The sequence below is a fragment of the Hipposideros armiger genome, unplaced genomic scaffold, assembly GCF_001890085.2.
Source record: "Hipposideros armiger isolate ML-2016 unplaced genomic scaffold, ASM189008v1 scaffold_22, whole genome shotgun sequence".
NCBI lineage: Eukaryota > Metazoa > Chordata > Mammalia > Chiroptera > Hipposideridae > Hipposideros > Hipposideros armiger.
The window spans coordinates 3091257-3118072 of NW_017731372.1; the positions used below are offsets into that span (position 1 = coordinate 3091257).

At 36.4% G+C, this 26816-nt stretch overlaps 1 protein-coding gene across 1 annotated transcript in view; it reads left to right on the forward strand.

Annotated features, from left to right (window-relative positions):
• Nucleotides 1–26816, forward strand: part of HMCN1 (hemicentin 1) — a 446768-nt gene that overhangs the window by 285674 nt on the left and 134278 nt on the right. Inside the window, exons 35-43 of the mRNA XM_019635448.1 lie at nt 1503–1582; nt 2890–3013; nt 12541–12642; nt 13924–14100; nt 14810–14961; nt 16104–16227; nt 20831–21006; nt 22603–22699; nt 25889–26011. Of these exons, the coding sequence (XP_019490993.1) occupies nt 1503–1582; nt 2890–3013; nt 12541–12642; nt 13924–14100; nt 14810–14961; nt 16104–16227; nt 20831–21006; nt 22603–22699; nt 25889–26011 (1155 nt within the window). The remainder of the gene's footprint in view (nt 1–1502; nt 1583–2889; nt 3014–12540; nt 12643–13923; nt 14101–14809; nt 14962–16103; nt 16228–20830; nt 21007–22602; nt 22700–25888; nt 26012–26816) is intronic.

A 26816-nucleotide genomic window follows, 5' to 3' on the forward strand; every position in this document is an offset into this window, starting at 1 on the left:
TAAGAGGGCAGAGACTCAATCTCTATGAATAAATTCACTTCTGTATCCTTCACATTGAATATAGCCCTGGCATATATTATAACTGTATTTCAGTACATATTTTTTAGATGACAGATAGATAGGTAGATAGATAGATAGATAGATAGATAGATAGATAGATAGATAGATAGACAGATAGATTTCAAATCTGGATATGTAACTGATGCATTTAAAAGTCCAAATTAATAGACATTACTGCTAGGATCAAGTTAATTGACTAATGTGGGTTGAACTTTGCTTGCAGTAAGTTTTCAATAATGAGGACTGTGCTGTGTTCTTTCCCCAGTACAAATGGTAGACATCCTATTCCAAATCCAATGGACCTAATCTTATACTTTGGCTAGGGAAAGACTCAGTTGGTAGCTTTCACACACAGTGCAAGTAAACAACTGTTTACCTGGAAGATAGGCATTTATAATCATGCAACAGTATAACTGCAAACTGTGATGAGTAATTCTAAGAGAAAATATGGAGAGGTAGAAGAACAGATCATGGGGAAAGCCTTTAAGCATGAGAGTAATTGATGGAGAAGGCATTTGAGTAGAGATCTGAAGAATACCTAGGAGTAAGTGGGTGAGTTCATGGAAAAGAACTGAGTAGGGTATTTCAGAGAAGATGTGCATGGAAAGACAACTTAAAGGGAAGGAGAAGATGACACCTCTTGAGGACCTGAAAGCAGACCAGTGGAGTGAGGAACAGATTGCAAGGACAAGGGTATGAGGGGAGACACAGAGCAAGCAGGGGGCATTTAAGTACACTAATGATTTTATTTTTACTCCAAAGCAGTAGTAGATCATTGAAGAGTTTTAAGAGAAGAGAGACATGATCAGGTTTGCATTTTAATTAGAGAATGAATTGAAGGATCAAAAGTAGGTATGTGGATATCAATTAGGGCTTATTTGTCTAGGAGAGAGAGACGAGAGAAATTTGGACTTACATGTTGGCCATGGAGATGAGGATACATGAATATATGTGAGAGTTACAGTTAAATCACTGGGGCCCAGTAATAAACTGCTTGTGAAAGGTGAGGGAGAAGGTAAGGGAAGAAGTCATAGAAAACATGAAGGAAACTCTTAGGAATCTCACCTACACAAATGCACAGATTGTGATGCCATTCCATGAGATAAGAGACTGGAGGAGGACAAGTTTGAGGGGGGAAAAACTGTGGTTTGAGTTTTAGACTTTTGCGGGTTGAATTGACTTTGAAATAAACTAGTGAATATGTCAGGTAGAGCATTGAATATATGGTCCTGGAGTTCAAAGGAAAGCTCTGGCTGGAGATACTAACACATAGATAATATCTGAAACCATGGTTATGGTTGAGTTAATCCAAGTGGAGAATAACGAGTGAGAAGGAATAGAAGAGAGAACTGACCAAGTTCAGGGTTTTAAGAAATGATGGCATTGAAAGCCCATGTGCAAAAGTCTAGAAGTGAGTACAGATGTATGAATGTGTGGCTTAGCATGTTTAGTACAGTATGGCTGGAGAATATTGGGAGTTTACGTGGGAGAATATGGAGAGATCATTTTAGGTTGGACTGTGGTAAGCCTGGAGGGCTATGCTGAGTTGGGATTTCATTCCGGGCAAAGTAGGGAGCCATGAATGAGCTTTGATGGAGGACTGGTAAAAGGATCAAATTTGCATTGTAGACAAATTATTCTGGCAATGACATGCAGGATAGATCAACAGTTTGGGAGTTTGGAGACACTGGAATATAAATTAAGCTATTATAATCCCACAGTGGTTGTGAGAATGGAAAATATGGGATCTGAGAAACATAGAGTGGTAGAATTAATAGGAAAGTCATAGTGGGCTCAGAAACCCAGATGACTGGGAGAATAGTGCATGCCGTTAAACAAGATTGGAAACTTGCAATGAGTAGTAGGTTTAGAGATACAAGGAAAGAATTAAAGCTTTGTTTTGGATATGTTAAATTTCATGGGCTAACCGGTCCAGCAGAGAGCTGGAACCACAAGTACTGAGCTCAGGAGAGAAGTTGAGGCCAAAGCTGTAAATTTAGGAGTCTGCGCAGGATTCTTCACTGAAGCCAAGGAGTTGGCTGAAAACTATCAGAAAGTTAAGTTTCCTCTTTATGGCACAGGAGGAGGAAGCACACTCTGTAAAGTAATCTAAGAAAGTCAGAGAATGAGAACTGAAGGAAAATGCTGTGTCTGCCACACCCAGAAAATAGAGCAATTCAAGGAATAGGTAGGTAGCCAACAATGCCAAATGCTACAGATGATGAGAGAGTCTGAGATTACTACGTGGGCTGCTGGGTATTGTGATTGGAAGTTACCGGTAGTCTATGAATGATCAGTTTCAAAACCTAATCGCTGAATCACCAGTTCCAAAATGGCGGTGGCCAGTTGCAGTGGGTTTAAGAGCAAAGTAAGAAAAAAAAGGAAAAAAGTTATCTGCATTTCTATACTCACATTTTATAATTTTTTATTGTTTTTCTGGCCCCCATGACCATTTAATCAAAAAAGATTGTTGTTTTAAAGCTATTTATGAAGTGTTATATAAATGGGACCATGTTTTTTCAAATAGCTTACATTTTCATCACATACCTCATAGTTCAGGGCTAAAGTCTTTCATTCAGTGGAGTTTTATGACTCTACCAGCAGCCTGGCCTTAGGTTATTTTCTCCAGTGAATAAGAAAAGTTTTGCAATCAGTCCATTTTCCTGTGCATGATGGAGTGATCTGGCTCTAATCTATCAAGATATTAAGATATGGGCATGAAAATATGATTAGATATTATAAATTTAAATGCGTTCCTCTATCTCAGCAAATGTGTTTAAGTCCAAGTGTAAAGTACCAAATGCTGCCATGCTTTCTGCTCCCAATTAGATTCAGTCTTCTGGTCGAGTTCTACAAATTGCCAAAGCCCTGATGGGAGATGCTGGCAGATACACATGTGTGGCGACCAACGCGGCTGGAGAAGCACAACAGCCCTTTCAGCTTCATGTGCATGGTAATGTCATTCCCACATCCTAACTAAAGAATATCTCTAGGGTCTTTTTTGAAACATAGTGGGCTCATTTTTATTGAATTGCAGTGGAAAAATAACAAATGTAGCATGTATGAAAAAAACCTAGGTTTTTTTTTTTCATATTATTGTAATTATAATTGATCATATTAAGATCTTTAGTTTTCAGGTTGTCAAATAGGATGTGTAGGGCTCATCATGTGTAGTTTAAATAAATAAACACATGGCCTTGGGTTTTAAATTATTTAAATCCTGTTAACTGATTAACTTTCTACAGATAACTTTGGTTAAAAAAGACAAAAATTACAAGATTGTTCCTTAGCATTAGTTTTGATTTTCTTGCCTGCCTGTAAGAGGGATTTTGTGAGTAGAAGCTATCCTTGACTTAGGATGTTCTCTCACGTGCTTTAATAAAATGTCTGGTGGCCGTGGAACACCTCATGAATATTACAGCTTCGCAGTAAACTTGAAAGACTGCCTGACCTTGAATGTAAGGCTTAAGATCTCTGGAGAGTCATCAGAAAGGGCTGAGAAGTGTAGACTTGGACTTTTCTAATTCAGCCAAGGATATTGGCAGAGAGCTACTCAAGATCTCCATGCACGCATTGTTCATTTTCTCTAATTCACGTGACTGCATGTTAAACCATTGTGTCTCCTTCCTTCCCTCCCTCCCTTTCTTTCTTCCTTCCTTCTTTCCTCTCTCTCTCTCTCTCTCTCTCTCTCTCTCTCTCTCTCTTCCTTTCTTTCATATATTCACTCCACATTTACTGAGTAATCGAACCTAGGAGAATGCCCCAGCACTCAGCTTAATTCCAGGTATACAGTAGGCAGTCAGTACATATTTAATAAATGAAAGAGTGAATGGTAAGTAAATGAAAAAATTTAAATTGGACATTGAATTCTTTTAATCTGCTTCTCTACATATTCTTTTATTTAAATCAACCACTTAAAAGATTTAAATCATCAGTTCCCGTAAATGTTTCCAATAAGCCAATTTATTCTTTCCCCAGTTCCCTAATTATGAACACTTAACTTACGAATGTCATACGCATAAACCATGTTCCTTAAGAGGACCTCTATTTTTTCACTAATTAACTTAAAGACCAATATCTGATTGTAACCATGTTGGAATTGGTTCACCATGCTTGAGGGTTTGGGGACAGGCTGACCCTGCTCTCCCTTAAGTGGCCTTGAATTTAACTTCTTCCTCATAAGGCCTAATATCTCTCCCTAGTCCTCTTTGGCAACTGTCTCCAGCACATACTCAGACTTCCACTTCCATCTAAGAGTGTGCTGGGGGTGGGCTTGCTGTCCTTTCCCCATTTTCCTACCCTGGGTCTCCTTTTTTCCTTCTTGTACAGGCTGTTTATCCTTTCCTTCCAATAATTTCCATTCTTATCTGCTGTCCCTTGTTGACTAAGAGTAAGTAGTTAAGCAGGATAGCTGGTTATGTTACAATCATCTTATGCACTGGAGTCAAGCCGACTTTGATTTGTAGTCTGTGCTATTCATGATCTAGGTAACCTGGAGCAAATGATTTAATTTCTCTGAACATCTGACTTGTAGTATGCTTTGGAAGCTTCATGGTATTAGGTATACAATGTCTCCCACTTCTACTCTCTTAAGTGTTATCAAAAAGAAGGATGCTTTTCTCTAGACTGGCTTAAAGTACTTACATGAAGACTCTGTGATGAAGAACAGGGTGTAGGTCTCCAGAACTGGGAAGAGCTACACTTTAGTGTTTGGGACTCCCAAACTCTAATGTTTATAAAAATCATACATATTGCATGTTAAGAATACAGCTTCCTGGGCCCAGTCACAGATCTCCTGAGACAGCATCTCTGATGCAAGTGATCTGTGTGCTGTCACTTGGAGAAACCGTGACCCAGCATCTAAAGATGGGCCTAGAGACTTGCCAATGTTGTCAAGAATGACTGAAAAGCAGAATCCATGAAAGAAAGAAAGCCTCCCATCAAATACTGAGCAAATAACAGAAGAGAAGAAGCAGAGTCAATAGCTAGGAAAACAGAAGACCATCTGGTTATGGTGACAGAAAGTATGTTAGCAAGAGATGCAATTATCCTATATGGAAAATGATCAGAGAGGTGAGGAGCAAGCTAGAAGACTTCTGGGTTAATGTGAAAAGTAAGACAAACAGAAGGTTAGTCACTGTGAGGATTTATTAAAAACTACCAAATCAGGAAGAGAATATAAAAATATCTTCTTGATACGAATCACAATTATATAGCAGTAAGAGACAGTACTAGCTAAAAATGTTTCATGTAATATCATCTTGACTTGTCTGGATAACAGTTCATCAACCTGAATGTAGAATAAATGATAACATGAACTTTTAATTTAATACTTTTCATGATCAGCCTGGAGGAAAGAGTTTGCAAAGTGCATGTGACAGGCATCCGGATAGAAAGCTGGCATATCATCTTGTCACTCGTGATAGCAATGTTGAGTTGAATACAAATGGCTCCGAATTTGATTCTGTCCTGTTCCGTACTTGTATTAATAACTTCAGTGAGAATTGGAAATGTTAAAAAAAAACAACTAATTTCTGAGGAATTAGTTGGTCACAGATTTCAAAAAGATTTCAGAGGCTAAAATGACAAGTTAATCTAATGTGAAAAACTACATAAGAATAGGGTGGAAGAGGAATGGGTTGAAGACACCACACATTGAAAGACTCGATGCATAAATGGCTTTCTTCAATTACTGTAGATCCAGTAATTCAATTTTATCCTAAAGTTAATCAGTTTTAGAAGTCAGTAATAAAAGCTTATCGTATGAAGAATAAGAGAGGCGTTAGCCCTGTTATACGCCTGCTCCCTGAAAGCCTCCAAAGCATTCTATTTAGCTCTGGTGCTATATATTAAAAGGGACATTGAAAAATCTATAAGGAAGCAGCTATCATTTACTTTAGTTCATTTATTAATTTATTTAACCAAGTCTATAGTTGCATTTTCAATAAGATTTGTTTTTATCCCAACCTTTATTGAGGGGGTAATACATTAAGCATTTATGACAATTTGTGTCATAAATCCGAAAGTGTTCAATTCTAAGAAACTCCACTTTCCAGTTGTTTAATAGTTTCCTTTCTCATAAAAAAAGATGATAGATGCTTCCATTCTTCTCAAGCATGGCAAAAAAGTCTTTTTGAAAGGTGAAGTAAGGGTGCATGGTCTCCTGGACTCGAAGACCACGTCATGATCATGAGAAATGGAATATTCTCCTGATCCCCTGGGGTTTCTGGAGGGGAGTTCTGTCTATTACAGAAGGCAGAAGCTCTCAGTAGGTGGTCCTTTTTGATCATCCAAGTTTCATAATTCTGTAAGTTCTAATTCTCTAGACCAAACTATGAAATTATATCTCAACCTCAGATATTTGCCAAGTGAGACAGATGTTTCCACAAACAAATGATTATTTGGGGTCTCATGGCTCAAGCATTCATTTCATCTGTACTTAATTATTTCCTAGGAAAAACAGTCAACCGGGGGGAAGCCCCAGAAGTGCAACATTGTGGATAAAAGTGTGCTTTTTGAATGTGGTTTCCTACACTGCCAAGTGATATCTGTAGAACAGTGGGTTTAGTTGGTAACTGTTTGAAAGTTCCGTTTCCTCACCTGTAAAACGGAAAGGATAACGATAACACCATGATCGGGAGGTTGTCGTGAGTGTCGTGAGGATTAAATGAAAGACGACACGTGAAAAGCTCAGCTTGTTGCTCGGTGCCTAGTCATCATCTGTAAATGGTAGCTTAACCACTGTTTTGGCCTAACACATATTTAGCGCTGGCCTTTCTCACTGCACCAACATTTTAACAACTATGTTTAAAGTCCTGCTGCCTTTGCTGTTAGCCAGAAACCATCTCGGGTCTGTATTAGTTGTCTGGTGAAAACATTAGTGGAGCACCCCTGAATTTAGTTTTATTGTTTTAAAGTATTTGCTTGGCTAACATCTGCTAACACCCACTTAAAAAAGGTTTCTCTGTCGTTTCTGTGTTTTGCTTAATAGCTCACTTGTGGCCTAAAAGAGATTGGGACTAGTGTAGGAAACATTTTTTTTTTTTAATTTTCTTTCTTAATGGATAACTTCAGTTCAGGACTCTACTATACTATTGGGTCGTTGGAAAACTCATGAAGCATTTTTGCATAGAAAACATAGAAAAAATACGTCATGACTTTTCTGACGACCCAATATTTTCTCAGTATAGGTGAATTTATTACTCATTGTATCATAATTTTGGTGGTTAAGAAGGATTAACTCACCCATATAATTTTTAGATCAGTTATGTATTAATTCAAATTTAACCAAGATTTGTAAAAGTCAACTTATGCCTTTGAGTGATTAAAATAATAGGCAGAGTCTAGCCTATGATGTGTCCTCTAGAAGGTATTGTGGTTTTGGCATGCAGCTTTTGAAAGAAGAAAAATAGAGGAAAAGACCAACATGTAGAATGGAATTCAACCTCCTGCTTGGAGTATGCAGACTCCTTCTCATTGTTAACAGCATATTGTTACCTTACGGAGGCTTCTGTCTAGGAAATTGTTCACCTAAACTCAAAATTGTAACACTATCCTTTTAAGAAGAGAATAATTGAATTCGTATTTACTTTTGACCTAAAAAGGTCCCAGCACCATTTATTAAAAAGACTATTTTTCCCCATTGAAGGGGCTTAGCACTCTTGTTGAAAATCATTTGTCTTTAGATGTAAGCATTTATTTCTATAATCTCAGTTCTGTTCCGCTGCCTGAATGTCTACCTTTATGCCTCTATCACACTGTTTATTTCATTCCTTTTCCCTCAAAATAAAATTGTACATAACGTGTGATGATTTAATATATGTATAATTTGTGAAATGGTTACTACAATCAGATTAGTTAACACACTCTTCACCTCATAGCTACCTTTGTGTATGTATGTATGTGTGTGCGTGTGCGTGCGTGCATGCCATGAGATCACTGAAGATCTACTCGGTTAGCTATACAGCATTATTAACTATAGTTCACCATGCTGTACATTAGATTCCCCCAGAGCTTAGTCATCCTATAAATGACGCTTATATCCTTTGACCAGCATCTCCCCATTTCTTCCACTCCCTCAGCCCCTGATAATCACCATTCTACTCTCTGTTTCTATGAGCTAAACTTTTCTGTATGTAAGTGAGATCATGCAGTATTTTGTCTTTCTTTGTCTGGCTTATTTTCGCCTGGCATTATGTTCTATAGGTTCATCTATGTTGTTTCAAGTGGCAAAATTTCCTTTCTCATAGCTGAATATTTGTGTGTGTGTGTGTGTGTGTGTGTGTGTGTGTGTGTGTGTGTGTGTATCTCACATTTTCTTTATCCATTCATGATGAATACTCAGGTTGTTTATATATCTTGACTATTGTGAATCATGGGGGTGCAGATATCTTTTGGACATACAATTTCATTTTTTTCTGATATATTCTCAGAAGTGGGATTCCTGGATCATATGATAGTTCTATTCTTAACTTTTTGAGGAACCTCCATACTGTTTTCCATAGTGGCTGTGCCAATTTACATTCCAGCAACAGTAGGCGAGGGTTCCCTTTTCTTCACATTCTTGCCAACACTTGTTATCTCGTATTTTTCATAATAACCATCCTAACAGGTGTTAAGTGATATCTCATTGTGGTTTTGATTTTCATTTCCCTGGTGATAAGTGATGTTGAGCACCTTTTCATGTGCCTGTTGGCCATTTGTATGTCTTCTTTGGGAAAACGTCTATTCAGATCCTTTATTTGCCCATTATTTAATCAGATTTTTTTGTTTGTTTTTTTGCTATTGAGTTGTGTAAGTTTCTTACATATTTTGGATATTAGCCTCTTATCAAATGTATGTTTTGCAATTATTTTTTCCCATCAGTAGGTGGACATTTCATTTCATTGAATGTTTCCTTTGCTGTGCAGAAGCCTTTTGGTTTGATGCAGCCCCCACTTGTTTATTTTGCTTTTGTTGGTTATGCTTTTGGTGTCATATCCGGAAATTGTGGCCAAGACCAATGTCAAGAGCTTGGTCCCTATGCTTTCTTCTAAGAGAGTTTTGTGGTTTCAGGTCTTGCATTTAAGTCTTTAATTCATTTTGAGTTATTTTTTAAGTACCACACTGTCTTGATTAAATGGATTGATTGTCCTATGTTAAACCAACCCTGCCTTCCTGGGATAAGTCCTCGTTAGCAATGGCGTATAACCTGTTTTATATGTTGCTAGATTCACCTTACTAGTGTTTTGTTGATTAGTTTTGTGTCTGTCTTCATAAGGCATATTGGTCTGTAGTATCTTTTTCATGACTATTTTTGTCTGGTTTTGTTATCAGGGTAAAACTGGTTTCTTAGAATGATTTGAGAAGTGTTCCCTCTCTGCTATATTTTGAAAGAGTTTGTGAAGGGTTCATGTTAATTTTTCTTAAATGTTTGGTAGAATTCACCAGTAAAGTTATGTGTGCCTGGCATTTTCTTTGTGGGAAATTTTTGATGACTAATCCAGAGTTCCAAAAAAGTTGATTTTGACAATATTCCAGTGCTCTTTTCTTTAAAAAAAAAAACAAAAAAAAAACAAAAGAGTAGATTTTTGGAGTGCTTACTCTGCCATTCTTGCTGACATCTAATCTTTTTTCTTTAAGTTCTCTAGTGGAGTAAAAAATAACCAACATACTCCATAGCCCTTTTATTTCTTATTCCTACCATATTGTTTTATTGAAGCAGCTACAGAGTCTGTCAAAGCCTTCAATGATCACTTCAGTCCAGAAGGCTTTAAGTGAATATTTAAATAACTGATTTGAAGGAATGTGCCATGGACTAATTATTTTTCCTTTCCAGTTAAAAAAGTCAGATAGCCATATTTAAAGGTCTTTTGCCCTTAAATACCATATCATAAATCAGAATCACTGCAGAAAACAGAAATGTTTTAGGCATTTTAAACAAAAACAAAATGTTAATACATTTTTTAAAAAATTTTATTGGGGAATTGGGAGAGGGAACAGCATTGTGGCATCAGGGAAGAGGAACAGACAAGTAGCTGTCCTTTGGTTCTTCAGTCTAGTTGTGGAGGACGTCGCTTCACTGGCCCGTGTTGGTATTATCATTGCGCTCTTCCTGGGTGAGGCAGTCGCTCGCCGGCCATTGGATGGTCACTCACAGCGGCTCATGGCAGCTCACACCGGCTGCCGGACACTCATGGTAGCTCATGGAAGCCCCCTCAGCAGGGGCTGCAGCCTACGCCGTTGCCAGCAACTCACTCACGACAGCCCAGCTCCAGGTCGAGCTGTTGTTCACTATCTTAGCTGCAGAGGGCGAGCATCACTGGCCCATGTGGGATCTGAACTGGGGTCCTGCTGCTCAGAGATGGCGTCTCAAGCCAACTCTTAACTAACGTGCCACTTGGCCAGCCCAAAATGTTAATACACTTAATTAGGCAGATACAAAGGAGCAAAGGAACAAAGGATGGATACAGGTGTGAAAGAGGAATGGGTTCTATGTTTTGTCTTTAAGAATAAATTCCAGAAAAGCAGAGATCTGACACACAAAAACATCGGCTTCTGAGGACAGACTTTATTTTAAACTTGCCAAAAAACAGCTTTTAATTTTATTGCCTTCATTGTTGTTTTTGTGAGCTTGTTTTCTTTGGTGTTGACTTCTGTTTTTTTTTTTTATTATTTCTTTATTCCTGACTTCTTTTGGTGTTTTTAATTGTTCTTTTTCTAGAATCTGAATTGAATGCTTAGATTTTTTTTTTCATTATTTCTTAGTTTTTAGTATATTAATTTGGCCTGTAAAATTTCCTTTGAGTATTATATACTGCTTGGTGACAATCCATAGGTTTTAATTTTAATCAATCTCATCCTAATTTATTTTTTCTGATCCTATACTTTTATCTTGATTTTCTCTTTCATGAGGTTTTTCCTTATGCAGAAAGCTTTATATTTTTATTATTGATTTCTAATCATTTTTATTACAGTTTTATTAAATTGTGGTGTAAATGCTCTATTGACAATTTTGGGTCCTAATATATAGTCTATTTTGAAAATATTCTATTGGCATTTGAAATGAAGATCTATTCTTTGTTAACTATAAATACACACGCACAAATACAAACACACATAATCTGGGTGGGTAATTTTATTTTTCAAATTACTTGTAACCTTATTTTTGTTTCATTACATAGTCAATTTCTGAGAAAGGGAAACTAAAATACATATTTTTACATTTTTCACATTTTCTCTGCTTTTGAACAATTTTTGCTTTGTTATTCAATGCATAAAGTATTGTCATTATAATGGATTATTCATGAATTGTGCCAGTTTAATCAACAGAAAGCATGTTGCTTTGTTGTGTTTAATGATTTTTGCTTTGTATTCCAATTTGTCAGAAATAGATATCACCCTTGTTGTCCTGGCATACCTTTCTCTGGCTCTTTATTGTGAACATTTTTGTGGGGTTTTTTTTAATTTGTGCTTTTTATCTATTTGGATTTTTTAATTTAAAAAGTTGTGTTAACTCTCAAATAGTGTTAATAACTCTCTGCCCATTAAACAAGAAAATGAAGTCACTCACATTTATGCTCTCGATTTATAGTTTAATTTTATTTCTGCCATCTTATTGAGGTTTATTCATTTTTCTTATTCCCTTTTTTCCTCTGTTTTTGCTAAGTTAGTGGATCAATTGCTTGATTGTATATGAGGTGAGGGGCTCAAGAGCACTGAATGAGTTAAAATTTAGCCAATCTTTAAAATGTATTTTTTTATAAAATTTGTGTGTTAACTTATATCAACAGCATCTTTTCAAAATAAGACAGACTTCTAGTTAACTGTCATTTTTTGATCCCAGCATCCCTTCTACGCTCTTTGAATAGTGTGGAAAACATGGGCTGTTGTTCCAAGTTGTTACTCCCTTTACACTAAGCCTCTTAGACTTATTGAATTCCTACATTAAATAGCAGAACAGTATTAGCTATGATTATTTAAAGTTGAAAATGTAGTTTTCTGTTTTATTTTATTAACCATGCAATTGTAATATTTATATCAAAAGAAAATAACAAAAGGGATGCAAATTTCTCTGAAATGGTTTAAAATAGTATTATTCAAAGATAAACTCAGATGTTTTTGAGAAATATTAATTTTTTCTTTTGCGAGAAGAGTTCAAATGTGATAGATTACTTCTTAGTAAAGGCACTTTACCATAAGACCAGTCAAATTTATTGAACTAAAATTTAAAAAAACACACATTTGCCTTTTTTTCTACTCTGCTAATCTACAATTCTAAGGATTTTCTTTTCTGGACACAGAGAAATGGATGATCTAGAAAAACTATTAAAATCTTGTTCTCATCCAGTTCTTCAATTCTGCTCACTACTATACTTGAATTTTATTCTAAATATATCAGTGTATATATGTGAAACAAAGAAATGACAATTCATACTGAGAAAACTTCCCATTTAAATATCCTACCTGTGTGAATTAATTATCTTTTGGGGCTTCTTGCAGAACCACCCAGCCTGGAGGATGCAGGGAAGATACTTAATGAGACGGTGGTGGCGAACAGCCCTATACAGCTGGAGTGCAAGGCGGCCGGAAACCCCTTGCCTGGTATGTTTACTTGTGAACATTTTAAGATTTCTGGGAATAGCTAAATCTGTCTGAACATAAAATAGTAATGACTAATAAAGGAAAGATTATAAAATACATTTCAAAAGTGAAAGGATATCATTAGGTAGTTGAGACCTTTGAATGTCCGTTGCTTTTAACTACATGAAATGACTTACCCATTTAAACAATGTAGAAATATGTGAATAACTAATTGTCTTATTGTCCTCACTGTGGCCACAAAGCCCACAATGGTATTTTATATACATTTATGTTGAAAAATATATTTTTCTATGGTCCAGATTGATTATCTTTATAAATCACTCATTTGATGAGATTATTATTTTGTTTATTCACACCACTGGTAAGTTACTCATGTGAATCAGTAAATAGTTTGAGGCTAATAGTGTTTACAGTGCTTGGTTTTGAATAGATATGTAGACAAAATTTTTTTAAATATATATATTGTTTTAGTTTTCAATTATAGTTGACATACAATATTAGTTTCAGGTATACAACATAGTAACTAGACATTTATATAACTTATAAAATGATTACCCCAATAAATCTAGTACTCATCTGACACCACATATAGTTATTACAATGTGATTGACTGTATTCCCTATGCTGTACTTTATATCCCTATGACTGTTTTAATTTTTATTTTTTTATAGATGAGAGGAATATATACAACAAAAAGAAATACAATCAGTTTAAAGTTTGCTACCAAATGATATTGACACATTAGAGACAATATAAAAAATATCTTTCTTTATAAATCAATTTCAGGGCTCTTTGTGTGGCTATTCATGTTTTTCTTAGGGTTCCCTCCTCTTAAAAATCAACCCTAAAAAGATGTTTAGACAGATTAAACTGAAATGATAAGTATAAGAATAAAGCAATTGTTACTATTTTACTTAAGCTCCAAGTTAGTGTATGTATTGAACTTTAAAAGAAAAATCTCTCCTTTAAAAAACATTAAAGTTTATTGGGGTGACAATTGTTAGTAAAGTTACATAGATTTCGGGTGCACAATTCTGTAATACATCATCTACATATCACATTGTGTGCTCACCACCCAGAGTCAGTTCTCCTTCCATCACCATACATTTGATCCCCCTTACCCTCACCTACCACCCCCCTCCCCACTTCCCCTCTGGTAACCACTAAATTATTGTCTGTGTCTATGAGGTTTTGTTTCTTCATTTGTTTGTCTTGTTCTTTTCTGAAAACAACAAAAGAAAAATCTTAAATAGACAGACTTCTCTCCTCTTCCCCTTGCAGCTATTACATGGTACAAAGATAATCGTCCACTCTCAGGTTCCACCGGTGTGACTTTCTTAAACAGAGGACAGATCCTTGATATCGAAAGTGCCCAAATCACTGATGCGGGCATATATAAATGTGTGGCCATCAACTCAGCTGGAGCAACCGAGTTATTTTATAATCTGCAGGTCCATGGTTAGTACTGCTTCTCCTAAATTCATCCTGGGGTGAAGAAACATTCAAAATGATTTTATTGTCCTTCTATAAAATTCTAATATAAATATTTAACAGTGTGTTAAGATCATCTTTACTGAAGAGTGCAGTGTTCTAAAAGTGATAAACGTTTTTATTTTCTGATTCCTATTAAAATGCTCTATTTTCACATGCTGTTGATTTTGTTTGCTTTAGATGAATTGTTGAAATAGTCCTCAACGATCTTATCAGCTAATGACAATAACCCTGTTTGTAAATAATTGTCTGTCAGGATCATAATTTTAAACAAATGTTTCCAAGTTATTATTGCTAATAATGCTTTTAAGAGGGCTTGGTAGTTAGCATACTAAAGTGGATACAGTGAAGGGACACACACACACACACACACACACACACACACACACACACGAGCCTAAGAATCCATGGTGACATCAAAAACTAGATTTCCTAAAAAAGGGCAAAACCTATTTTTTTCACCTATAAGATGAAGAAACTGATAATTGCCCTACTCACCTCATAAGATAGATGTGATTAGAATCCTAAATAAGAGATGTGAAAGAATTTACTTGGTGGGGGGAACCACATGCAAAAACACGTTACTGTAGACATCACATATAGTTTTCATTATTTTGAGGTGACATCTTCTGCCTGTTGACTTATCTTTTATTTATATTTTTTTATTCCTTTTCAGTGCCCCCATCAATTTCTGGCAGCAATAACATGGTGGCGGTGGTGGTGAATAACCTGGTGAGGTTAGAATGTGAAGCCAGAGGTATCCCGGCCCCGAGTCTGACCTGGTTGAAAGATGGAAGCCCCGTCTCTGGTTTCGCTAATGGGATACAGGTAACACTGTTATACCTTCAGTGAAATCTGCCACCTGATTATTCAGCACAGGAAGTACAAACAGGTAAAGCTGTTAAAGAGATTTGGAGAATAAGGATTCACAGGTGTTATCCAAAACCGTACACATATATACATCCATAAATACTATGGACACACAATTGGGACTTCTAAACAATTCATTAGAAGCTCAGTATATCTAAGAGTTCCTATATATCATTTACAGAGCTGTATTTTGACCATGTGTTTTAAATACTTTTTACCTTTCCACCCCCATTCCCTGCCACCCCATAAGAAACACCTTTCACAAAGAAATTGTTCATCAACAAAAAAACAGGAATTTCCTGGTAGAATTTACATTTCAATGTGTGAAAGTAATAATGACTCAGAAAACCATCTAGAATATGTTTACTTATGCAAAATCTTTAAATAATAAAGTAAGAAATCATAAAGGCAACGTTATGAGAAAAGAAATTAGAGTTTAAAAATGTTAAGTGCGTTACACTGACTCAAAGTTAAAAGTACAGAAAACACACATATCTCATTTAAAGTATACTTTAATTTTATTTTGCTGAGCCGAGAATGTAGTTCTCCCACCATTCATCTCCTTTAGCTTTTCTTGAAAATGCAATGCTTGCAGAATTTGGGATCATGAACAACCTGGAGCTAATGTCAATATTTTAGAGGTACAGCTATTGTATAATAGATGGATGGGATAAAAGAGCAGTGAATGTGACTAATTAATTTATTTGACTGCTACTTTGCTGTTAATTTGAACGTCTTCCTGGTTCTCCCAAAGAAAACTTAAGAGGATTACCTCCTCTTCTTCCTGCCTCTTCTCATCTTTCTCCCCTGGTGGCTTTCTCTTTCTCTGTAGTAAATCTGGATGAAATTGGACATTCACTTGATCCTGTATATAGAGGCTTGTTTTCAGCGGTTATTACCAAGTTGGATTCTGGCCACTCAGTTTTCCTTCACAGAAAAATGAGAGGGGATTAAATGATGCTTGCCCACTTTAAAATATCCAAGTGGAAATCAACAGGCAGATGTCAATTGATCAACCTCAGAAAATAAGAGGAAAAGTCTGTTTACACCTGCTATTCTCGGGGGGCATGTTGGTTATGTAGCTTTCTTATCATTGATAGGTTCTGTCTGGGGGCCGCATTCTCGCTTTGACCAGCGCCCAAATCAGTGACACAGGAAGATACACCTGCGTGGCAGTGAACGCTGCTGGGGAGAAACAAAGGGACATTGAACTCAGAGTATATGGTGAGACATTTTAATAATTATTTCTTCTCTGATATAGCTATGTTTAAGTCCTAAGATCACTGAGGAAAGTGAAGGGAAGTTTTTGACCATAAAAAACTATGAATAATAGAAATGGTATTCCAAGATTAATTCAAATCAGATTCTCTCTTCTGCCTTACATTTGACTTTAACTAATTTTCCTTTTTAAAGCCCTGAGGCATTAAAATGCCTACATGAGATATGTGGGTACCCTGAGGACCATAACTATGGAGAGTGGCTTTGCACATTGGAGGACATAATCATCCCCCTAAAGCAAGCATGTGTTCAAGTAGTTCTCTTGGTCTACAAGTATCCCACTCGAAACCTTGACTTTATTACTTTTTAACTATATTTACAATCAGCATATTTTGTAGTCAGTACTGTCTATGAATTAAAGGCTATTTGAGAAGCAAAAGTTAAACTAAGCATGAACGAACCAACAAAACAGAAACAGACTCATAGACATGGAGAACAAACTGATGGTTGCCAGATGGGAGGGGTGTCGAGGGGGATGGGCGGAAAAAGGAAGGGATTAAGAAGTACAAATTGATAGTTATAAAAATAGTCAGGAGGTTGTAAAATAGAGCGTAGGGAATATGGTCAATAATATGATAATAACTATGTATAGTGCCAGGTGGGTACTGGACTCATCGGGGGGATCACTCTGTAAATTATGTGGCTGTCTGACCACTGTGTTGTATACCTGAAACTAATATAAAATAATGTTGGATGTCAACTGTAATTGGAAAAAAAAAATTAAGCATAAACTTAAACAAATTCAATTGTTCCCTCTATCTCTAATGCAACTATCTTTTCTACTGGGGGCCTTTGCTGAAGGCCATCACAGAACAGGCCCCCCCAGAACAAAGTTGGGGAATCCTTGGCCTCTATCCATAGATTACACTTGTCATTCCACATTTCAGTACTTTTGCATTTAGAACTCTTTGGGGCTTTTTTTCAGGGTCTTATTTCCATTACATTTCTTGGTTCATGGTTCAGCGAATTTGTTTCTTCTGTGGCCGCTCAAAAAATTTCTGTTTAAGGCAGGCCTTCTAAGTCCCACCTCACTTCCAAATAATTCACTCCTATTCAAATATATTATTTTTTTAACCTCCAGACCATGCGAGTTTACTTCTCTTTTTAAGTTTGCCAAAACACACGTAAATATCACAAATAACTTATAAAGTAAGTCATCATTTTTTAATAAAAAGGCCTCTTGCTGCAACATGGATACCATACATGTCTAATTGAGCTAAAAAATCCCCCTTGGCATCACCGAAGGGCTGTCTGTGTGTCTCTGTTTCCTGTTTCTCCTGCAGTTGACACGTGTCTGTATCCAACCCCCTGCTTTGCTGGTGCCCTCTGCCTGACATAACACATGAGTCTAAAATGCCCAACCGCAGGCACTCTTAACTCCTTCGCTTAATGGGCCACTTTTTTTGCTTTATGAAGAACTAGAATGTGCCACTCTAAAATACCCTTGGAGAATGATTCATCCATCAATCAAAGTATGTGACACAGTAGCTCCTTCGGTTATTAGAAAGCAGGCAGAGGCATGGCACTAGTATTTACTTTTAGTCGGCAGTGAAAATTGGGATTGTCTCCTTCCATTCCTATATTGGTTAGTGTCAAATGTAGACCTGAGCGATGAGAAAGAGTTGTTATTTTCCAGGAGTTATAAAGATGCGCATCGCTGTTCTGTATCATTTGCTAGGATACTCCCATACCACCCTTTCAGCCTGAAAACCAGGATTTTTGCTCTGTTTTAGAAGTCAAATGGCTAGCTGATATGTACGTATGTTTGAGAATATGTACATATGGTTAGCATTTGAAATATATGTGCATAACAAGCTACTAAAGAAGTGTGAAATTAAACCAGGTTTTTAATCTGAAATTAGTTTAAAATCTGTGTCCCAGTATGAGTATTATTTCCATACATTACATTCCTGTATTTGTGGTAGTAACCTTGGCAATCTTGTGTCTCTAATTGGAGCCTAAGAATGTGCAGCCCCAGAGGTAAGATTTACATTGTAGACAGCAGGGGTAGAAAGAAGAGTAGACAGTGGGTAAAATAGCTTTCTCTGCAATAGACAAGTGTAGTTCATAACATTTTTTTCCCCTGCTATAAATTCAGAGTATATTTAGCCATACTTGAGGTACCCTCTTCAAGAGGATTGAGTTTTTAAATGATTTGGATTCCTGTAGAACCTTTTCTTTAACATAAGCTCAGGGAACTTTCTTCGATACCTGCACATTCCTCAGTGCCTCAATTGTAACCCTATGGCAGTTCTAATTTGGGTAATTAAATTTAACAAGTATAATGCGTAGGATGAGAAACAGGCATAACGCTCCCCTTCCTAAGCCACATAACCACAACGCAAAAGAGGGATAACATCTAAGGAAGTTGAGGGTCTAAAGGGTAGAATCTTGTTCTCTTCTCAGACTAAACAAAAATGTGGAAATGAAAGACAGGACTGAAAAAAATAGAAGTGTTTCAGATATATATATATATATATACCCTTAGCTGTAATTAGATTTGCTTGAATTTGTGTTGTTTAAGAAACAAATACTGTATTGTTTTTTTGCGTTTTCCCTCTCAATTTTAAAAATCTGGTATCCTTTTGAACTTGATTTAACTCACTTAGCTGGAAAGAAAAGTAATTGAAAGAAAATACTCAGGAATAAATTAGCATTCTGTTTTCTTGAATTATTTCTGACTTTTACTTCTACAAGAATCCATAAACAACACAGGCTCTTTTGTAAATTCTACAAATAATCTAAGATAAACATATTTTTGTAGTTACGGTACCTTTTTATCCACTGAGACCAGGCTACCTGAAGTTATTTCCAAGCTGAGAAATTGGCGCTTCTTTTCAGAGCTTTCTGTTCTAAGCCTGGTGCATGTATCTGTTTTCTTAATATCTTCGAAAATGGCACTAATTGTGCTTATTTTGCTAATATTGTAGCAATTTTAATCTGAAACTTGACTAGTTGTGTATCTTTTATCTAATGTGTCACATATTGAAAACAATCCCACTGTTTTCTGTTCCCCAAAGATTACTTTAAGCTTATCGAGAGCCAGATGTCTGTGTGTGTTATTAAATTTAGCAGAAAGGGCATCGTGAATCTCTGCACAAATGCTTCATGGGTCTGTTCTAATCATTTCTTCTTTTAGCATCAATTCCTTTGGGTGTAGTACAAGTCCTGCATCCAGAAACAGCACAAGAACACGTTCTTAGTTCATTTCATATGCTTTTCCCTTTGTAGGAGACATGGTAGCTGAGAAACCTCCTGGTTACAGAAACACAATGTTACTAGTTAAAGTTTGTTGCATTCATTGTCATTTTGCCACATGCCAGCAGCATGAAGCCTGAAACAATGGCTAATGGAATATAATAACATTTCCTCACCACAACAATCTTATTTCTACCAAAGCATTTGGAAAGCCCTTGAGGAGTCATTTCAATGCCACTTAACTTTTCCTCTATGACAAAACAAAACAAAAACTATAAATATGGTAAATTGCCTACAATCCTAAATAGTTATGGGATTTAGTGAGAAATGGCCAAGGAAATTCCCCACTATGCTTTTTTTGGAGTGATCTTTTTATAACAGGCTTGATTTCATCATTAGTTTGTGTATTTGAATTATTATAAATACAGGCCTGCAAGAATCCTTGAGTTATGAAGCCCACCCTCTCCTTCTTGGCAGGCCTGTACCTAGGCCATCTGAAACAAATGATTGTTTACTCCATTTTTCAATACACCCAAAGGAATGAGATTCCTTAAGCTTCTCTCAGAACATATTTCAGCATCTGACAAACCTTATAGCCAGGGATTCAAATTTTAATCTCATTAACATTTCAACTTGTTTCCTCTTTTTATGTAATTGTGAGTGCATCGTACAGCTGGTCACTGATGTAGTTTGTTATTTATTGTGCTGTTTACCCCACATGGTTTTTATTCCTTGGAATGTTGACAAAGTATCATGGAAAACCAAAAAGAGCTCTAAAGTGCAAGTCAGAAGACACCTAGCTTTGCCACCAATTAGTCAAGTTATTTCAAATAAGCTATTCCCTGTCACCCATTTTACGTTTTGCTCACCATGACTGGATGGGACTGGGTGATCTCTTTCACCTCTTTTATTTTTATTTTGCCTCTGTGACAATGAAATTTATTTTCTTTTGCAAAAAATATAAATAAGTATCGAAAGTGTTTTTGCTTTTCATTCATTGTTATTTCCAAAATATTTCACGAATGATTTATTACTTTGAAAATCTTCAACAGTAACTTCTAGTTCAAAAAGTTTTTTTAAACGGGCACTTAGTGAGAACTTTCTGCTCTAAAATGTTTTTGAGAAAAAAGTCAGTGGAAACTATTTTTGTTCAACAGTAAAACATGAGTCAGTGATTCGTTATTAGCACTTGATTCTGAATCAAATTGTTCAAAGGGGGTGTGTTTGAATGCGCGCGCTCCTACATCTTAAAAGAAATAATACAGTTATTCTCTATATGTCCTGATGGTGAATAAAGATAAGCAGTGTTCTGGCCTGTTTTATCCTGAGGGGAAACCCATCTTTCACTTAGTTCCACCAAATATTATGGGAGAAGAACAGAACGTCTCTGTCCTCATTAGCCAAGCCGTGGAGTTGCTATGTCAAAGTGATGCCATCCCGTCACCTACACTGACTTGGTTAAAAGATGGACGCCCCTTGCTGAAGAAACCAGGCCTCAGTATCTCTGAAAACGGAAGTGTGTTAAAGGTAAGGCTATAGATTCATTGACTTCTTCTTATATTGGGTTGCCGGAAAAGTCATGACGTATTTTTTTCTGTTTTTCATTGCAAAAATGTGTCGTGACTTTTCTGACAACCCAATCTTACATCTAAGCTCATGGCTTTGGTATTACTCCCATGAAACTTGCCTGTCTTTTTAAATGTTATACTAATTTCATATTGTAAAATTCTAGGAACCCTTTCATAAATGAGGATTGTAATATTTTTAGATTTTATGGGTGATGGATGTTAGCACACAGGAAGCAGAGAAGCTGACACAAGGACAGAGCATGGGAGAGATTGGGAGGGAATGTGAAGGTATATGTTAAAGGCAAGAGGGTAGAGACCTTGGGAATTACGATCCCATAATAATGGAGCTGGTGAGAAAGGAAAGACCGGAATCACTGATGGAGCAAAGTAGGGTAAGTCAATCAAGCTATATGGGGAGAGGGGGGTGGAACAATGAGTACTGCTCCTGCTCAGAGGCAGAGCCCAGAGTTCTAGAAGGTGACTGGTAGAATTCTCAAACCTCAGCTCTGCCTGAATGATAGAGGGAGAGGAAGATAGTCCTGGTCAGGGGAGCAATGCGTGGTTAGAGCCATCTTAGCAAACTTCACTGAGTATAGCAGGTTTGTTTCTTCAGAGCACAGACCCCAAGGTTGTTGGGAAGCCAGGAGAGAGATAGATGATGGTGAGGAAGTCCTGGGATCCATTGATTCCTGACCATGGAGGCCAGCCAGGCACCCTGGAGTATGCTGGTCCCACAAGGGGCCAAAGGGACAAAATGTCATGGAAATAAAAACTTCTAGTGCATCCCTCCTGTACTAAATACTTTCAGTGATCACTGCAACTCTAATGATTCTCCCTCTTTTGAATGTCTTAGCGATTGGTCCCAGTTACTTAGGAATCAATCACATGCTGTTTGTTGTACCTCTTGTATTATTTTGTTATTATTTATACCTTGTTTATTATTAAACTCTTTTCTTATGTTCACATACTTTATATTCTCAGCCAGATTGTAGGCTCAAGTCAGAAACCATGTATTACACTGTACTTCTTTGTGTCTTCTACCTGCAGTAACTGGTACAAGGTTCTCACTAAGTGCTGAATGGTCCGTGAATGAGCGATGAATGAGTATTGATGCATGCTGCAGATAAATACATAGAAAATATTTACTGGTATTCAGTTAGCTCCCAAGCACCAACCTGAGTACTAGGAAACTGAGACTAATTGAATGTATATTTCAAAGCCCTAAATTACTTATTCAGAAATGGGGTTTTTTTGTTTGTTTGTTTTTTGCAATTTTGTCTGAGTTGTATAAAAAAAACCTTCCTAGACCTTCAACAAATAATGTGGATGATACTAAGACAAGGTATGGCATACATGAAAATTATTGAATCTTGATAAGTGTTGAGTTGGGGTGATGGGCCTATGGCCATCCATTTTACTATTCTCTCAATTTTTTTATGTTTGAAAATATTCAGAATACAAATAAAAAATAAGAGATCATAAATAACATTAATAGAAAATCCCCAACTACTTATGAAATAGAAGCTGTGGTTTCAAAGCATGATTTTGTTTTCAGATCGAAGATGCTCAGGTTCAAGACACTGGTCGTTACACTTGCGAGGCAACAAACCTTGCTGGGAAAACTGAGAAAAACTATAATGTCAATATTTTGGGTAAGTGTGCTCAGAGCCTGTAAAACAAATGATCTTTTAATCTTTTTATTTAATCTTTTATTCTTTGTGTGTGGTTTAATCTTTTATTCTTTGTGTCAACTCCTAACATGCCGTCCATGTAACTAAAGTTGATCATAATACACAGATGGATGCTAATCAGTATGATTAGATGATGCTGAACTGTCCTGCATATCAGCTCACTTAATTAATTCAAGAGCAATTATAGACTTCCTGAACCTAAGCGTATTAATTACTGTCACTTTGATGTAGAATGGTTCTCCTCTCCTGTCTGAGTAATACACCTTTTAGCCTCTACAGCCAGGATCTTGTAGTGACTGAGCCCTCTCCATGAAGGGAGTGCGGGTTGGTCAATGGGAAGTAAGTCGAAAGGCCAAGCTATGCATGTGAATTGTGTGTGTGTGTGTGAATGAGAGGGACATGTAATGTGCGTGGGAGATAGAATTACTATGCTGACCAGCGTGAATAGCTAGTCTTACTTGAAATTGTGCTATTTGTTACTATTTAATGTAATTCTTAGGAATAATCACAACTTTTACATTGGCTGTGGTTGTCTGCTGATCATTAAAAAGTGTTCTCATTTCCAGTGTATTTATTTTTAGTTTAAATATTTTAAGAAATCATTTATAATATATTAAGCACTCTTAATTTTGATTATATTTTTAAATTTTTAATTATTGAGATAATGAGCTGAAATTTACTTTTGATGATAAAAGTTTATTTAAAAACACTTTTTAAATTAAAAATAGGTAGAGAAAATAATTTGCCTCCAATGGAGAAAACATATTTTTTAAACTTTAGAAACATTCATTTATATAGAAAATGACCTATTACTTATAAAGCATTATAATGATAATTATAATAATAATGATTTATAATTAATAGGTCAAATTACACATAAACTATGAAGTATACTTTACAAATGAGCAGACCAATGCCTCTAAGCAGAAATACAGTAGATATAAGAATGAATGATGGGAGAGAATGTTAAGACATCAAGGATCAATTCACTGAAAAAATATTTATAGTGAGGCTCTGTGTTCTAGGCACTATGCCACGTGTAGACGTAGAGAAAAAACAATGACGTTGCTCACACAGAACTTGTCTTCTGCTGCTCTAGAAATATCTTTCAGTAGCCCATTACAATTAAATTTCCTAAGAGCTATCATAGGACGTTTTGTAGGAAAACATATCATGGACTCGTGACATTTGAGATTTTAAGGATGAGTAGGTGTTAACTTTTTGAAGAGAATGGAAGCATTACAAAGACCTGAAGAATACTGCAGTCAGCAAACTAAACATCATTCACTGTGGATCCTAGTGTCGTGCAGAGGGAGTGAGAATATATTAGGTAGGAAAGGTTAAATGGGGCATGTTGAAGAGGATCTCTAAAGTCAATTTTAAAAGTATAGATTTGATTCTGAAGGTGATACGATACCATTAAAAGGATTTAAAGGAGGGCTGGGGTGTTCAGATCTGTATTTTAGGAAGAATGCTGATAAATTCTAGAAGTGTTTAAGAAATTGAATTCATAGGGTTCATTGGTGAGATGGAAAGATGTGGAAACAAGAAGAGTAAAGGGTTGATGTCAGTATGGGTTGGACAGCCGGACTCTGTGGACAGTATTGTCCTTTGTTCAAGAGGAAACAAAGGTGGCTGAGTTCATCTGGGGGCAAGTCAAGTTTGACAATGCCCCTAAGGGAGACAGTGAAGTTGAGATGTTAAGTACTCACAGGGGTCTGCATTATAAGTACAGATTTATAAGTATTTGTATAAAGGAGGCTGTGGGAGTAGAAGAGGGTAGAGTTTAGATTGGTGATCATGAGTTTATAGTGGTGTCCATTCATGTAGTAGTCATTTTCTTCTGTACAACTTTTTATCTGTGGTATAGGTAATGACAGGGTAAACGATAAGATTCACCCTGTGTTGCCAAAGAGAAGGGTGGTGGTGCACGGCAGTTGAGAATATTGGTGAAGGAGTAGTCAAAATGATTGATCATGAAAGCTAAGCTGGATAGAGATGCCGGTAAGCAAAAGAGTAGGCAGCTGGATTGGGCGACTTCCGAGAGCTGAAAGGAGTTGAGATTCAATTAGGTCGATGAGTTGAGAATTGGAAAAAATTGAGTGAAAGGGCTATAAAGATGAAGCAGTTGTCAGAGAGTGCCCCTAATTTGTAAATTTATAGGAGGAACTTTCTAGAGATGAAAAGGGCATGGCCTCTGATGGAGAAAGGGGTGAACAGTTCAAGGACGTGAGTAGCCAGGGTGTTTGGACTGGTTATAGACATGGATGCTGAGTGCATACAGATTCATAGCAGGTCTTCACGAATGAGGATGGATAAGAGCAAGTCCTAAATTGTTTGGTGAGTGGAAAAAGAATGCAGTTCACAGACGGTGGTAAGAAAGAGAAAGAGAAGTAAATTGGTGACATTGAGTCTCAAAGGAATAGAGGCTTTCACAGGGATGGCTGAACAATGACTGAAAGCTGCATTGGGGGGTGAGGGGGGTTCTCCCAGGATTCTCCCACTCCTCAACTCCCAGGAGTTTGCACCTGCCACCTGACTATATTGCCACCAGCGAAGTGGCCACGGAGAGAGCTGGCCCAGCAAATGCAGACTCGGCCTCTGAGAGGAGCGTGGGTTCAGAATCCACTTTGAATGTTCCAAGGAGAAGCTGGAGGCCAGCGGGGAGCAGGCCATGCAGTCTAGAACAGATAACATGTCTGTTTCTTAGATTCAATTCCTTGCCTCTGTTCTTTACTGTGTGTTATATGCCTGCTGTTTTCCAATTGTGTTCAGTATCTCAGATATCACAACTGGCCAGACAGAAATGACCGGGTTAAGTTTAAACTTGGGAGGTGGCCTTAGTGTTTTTGGTGCAAGATGCCTACGTGTCTGTAATAAATTGGCTTCTTTTTTATGCCACTCTGAATATTTTGATATGTAAGTTTCTATCTATGAAAATGGGAAGTGTGCTATTAGGTGTTTAGCCTATGTCTTACAGTTGGCTTTTAATGTGGTGTTGATAATGTTAACCTCAAATGCTAATTATTTCCTGTGTCATTTGAGTGCAAACCTTTTTTTTTTTACATGTAAAGTATTAAGGAAATTTTGTATTACAGTGATTGCAAAACAATCATATTTTGTATTTTTTCCTTATTTTTAATCTTTCAGTACCACCAAATATTTATGGTTCTGATGACCTTGCTCCTCTTACAGTCATTGAAGGGAATCTCATTAGTCTTTTATGTGAATCAAGTGGCATTCCACCTCCAAATCTCATTTGGAAGAAGAGAGGTCAGTTTCCATCCTTTGACATTTATAAAGTTAAATATAAATAAAATTAGATGCATTTATATTTTATTTGACAAACCTGTCCATTTATTAACTAACTTGCCTGGGGTTTGCATGTGAAAATACTTGACAGCATAATTAAATATAAATTATGCAACATGTGATCTTCTATACTATGCAGCTTAAAATCTTCAATTTGAGACAAACTGCTCCCCAGAAAAAAATTATTTTCTGTATTAATTGCTTTTTAATCAACTTCATTACAAGGCCTCTGTAATGATCAACAATCCACCATTCAAAGAACTATTTTTTTTTCTTTAAAATAGGTTTAAACAATTATTTTCTAAAGCAAACATTTTTGCTGTATTTGTGACAGTTTTGTAACGAGTGTTAAGATTGAATTCTGCAGTTGGACAGATTTTCAGTTTATTCATCAGCAAACATTTATTTATGTCCATTAAGTTATCAGACAGATTATCTAAAGTTTTAGCTGATTTTAAAAATCATTTTTGCTTTACTGCTTTTAAGATTCGATTTTGTTTATTTTCCTAAGGATGTTTTTCTTTAAATGCAATATTGGTTGAAAGAAAATTTTGCTATAGATTTTCTAGGTAAATGTTTTCTGCTCCTCCCCATGTTCTTTTCCTCTTCCTCCTAATCCTTTTTTTTTTTTTTTTGGTAGGATTATTTTAACAGTTTCATCTGCCTTTTAGGTCATTGAAGTAGGAAGTAAATAAATAAGTATATACACTCATTAGAAAACGTACACAAAATGCTTTATATTTTTGCTTCGTCTTCTGCCATTTGG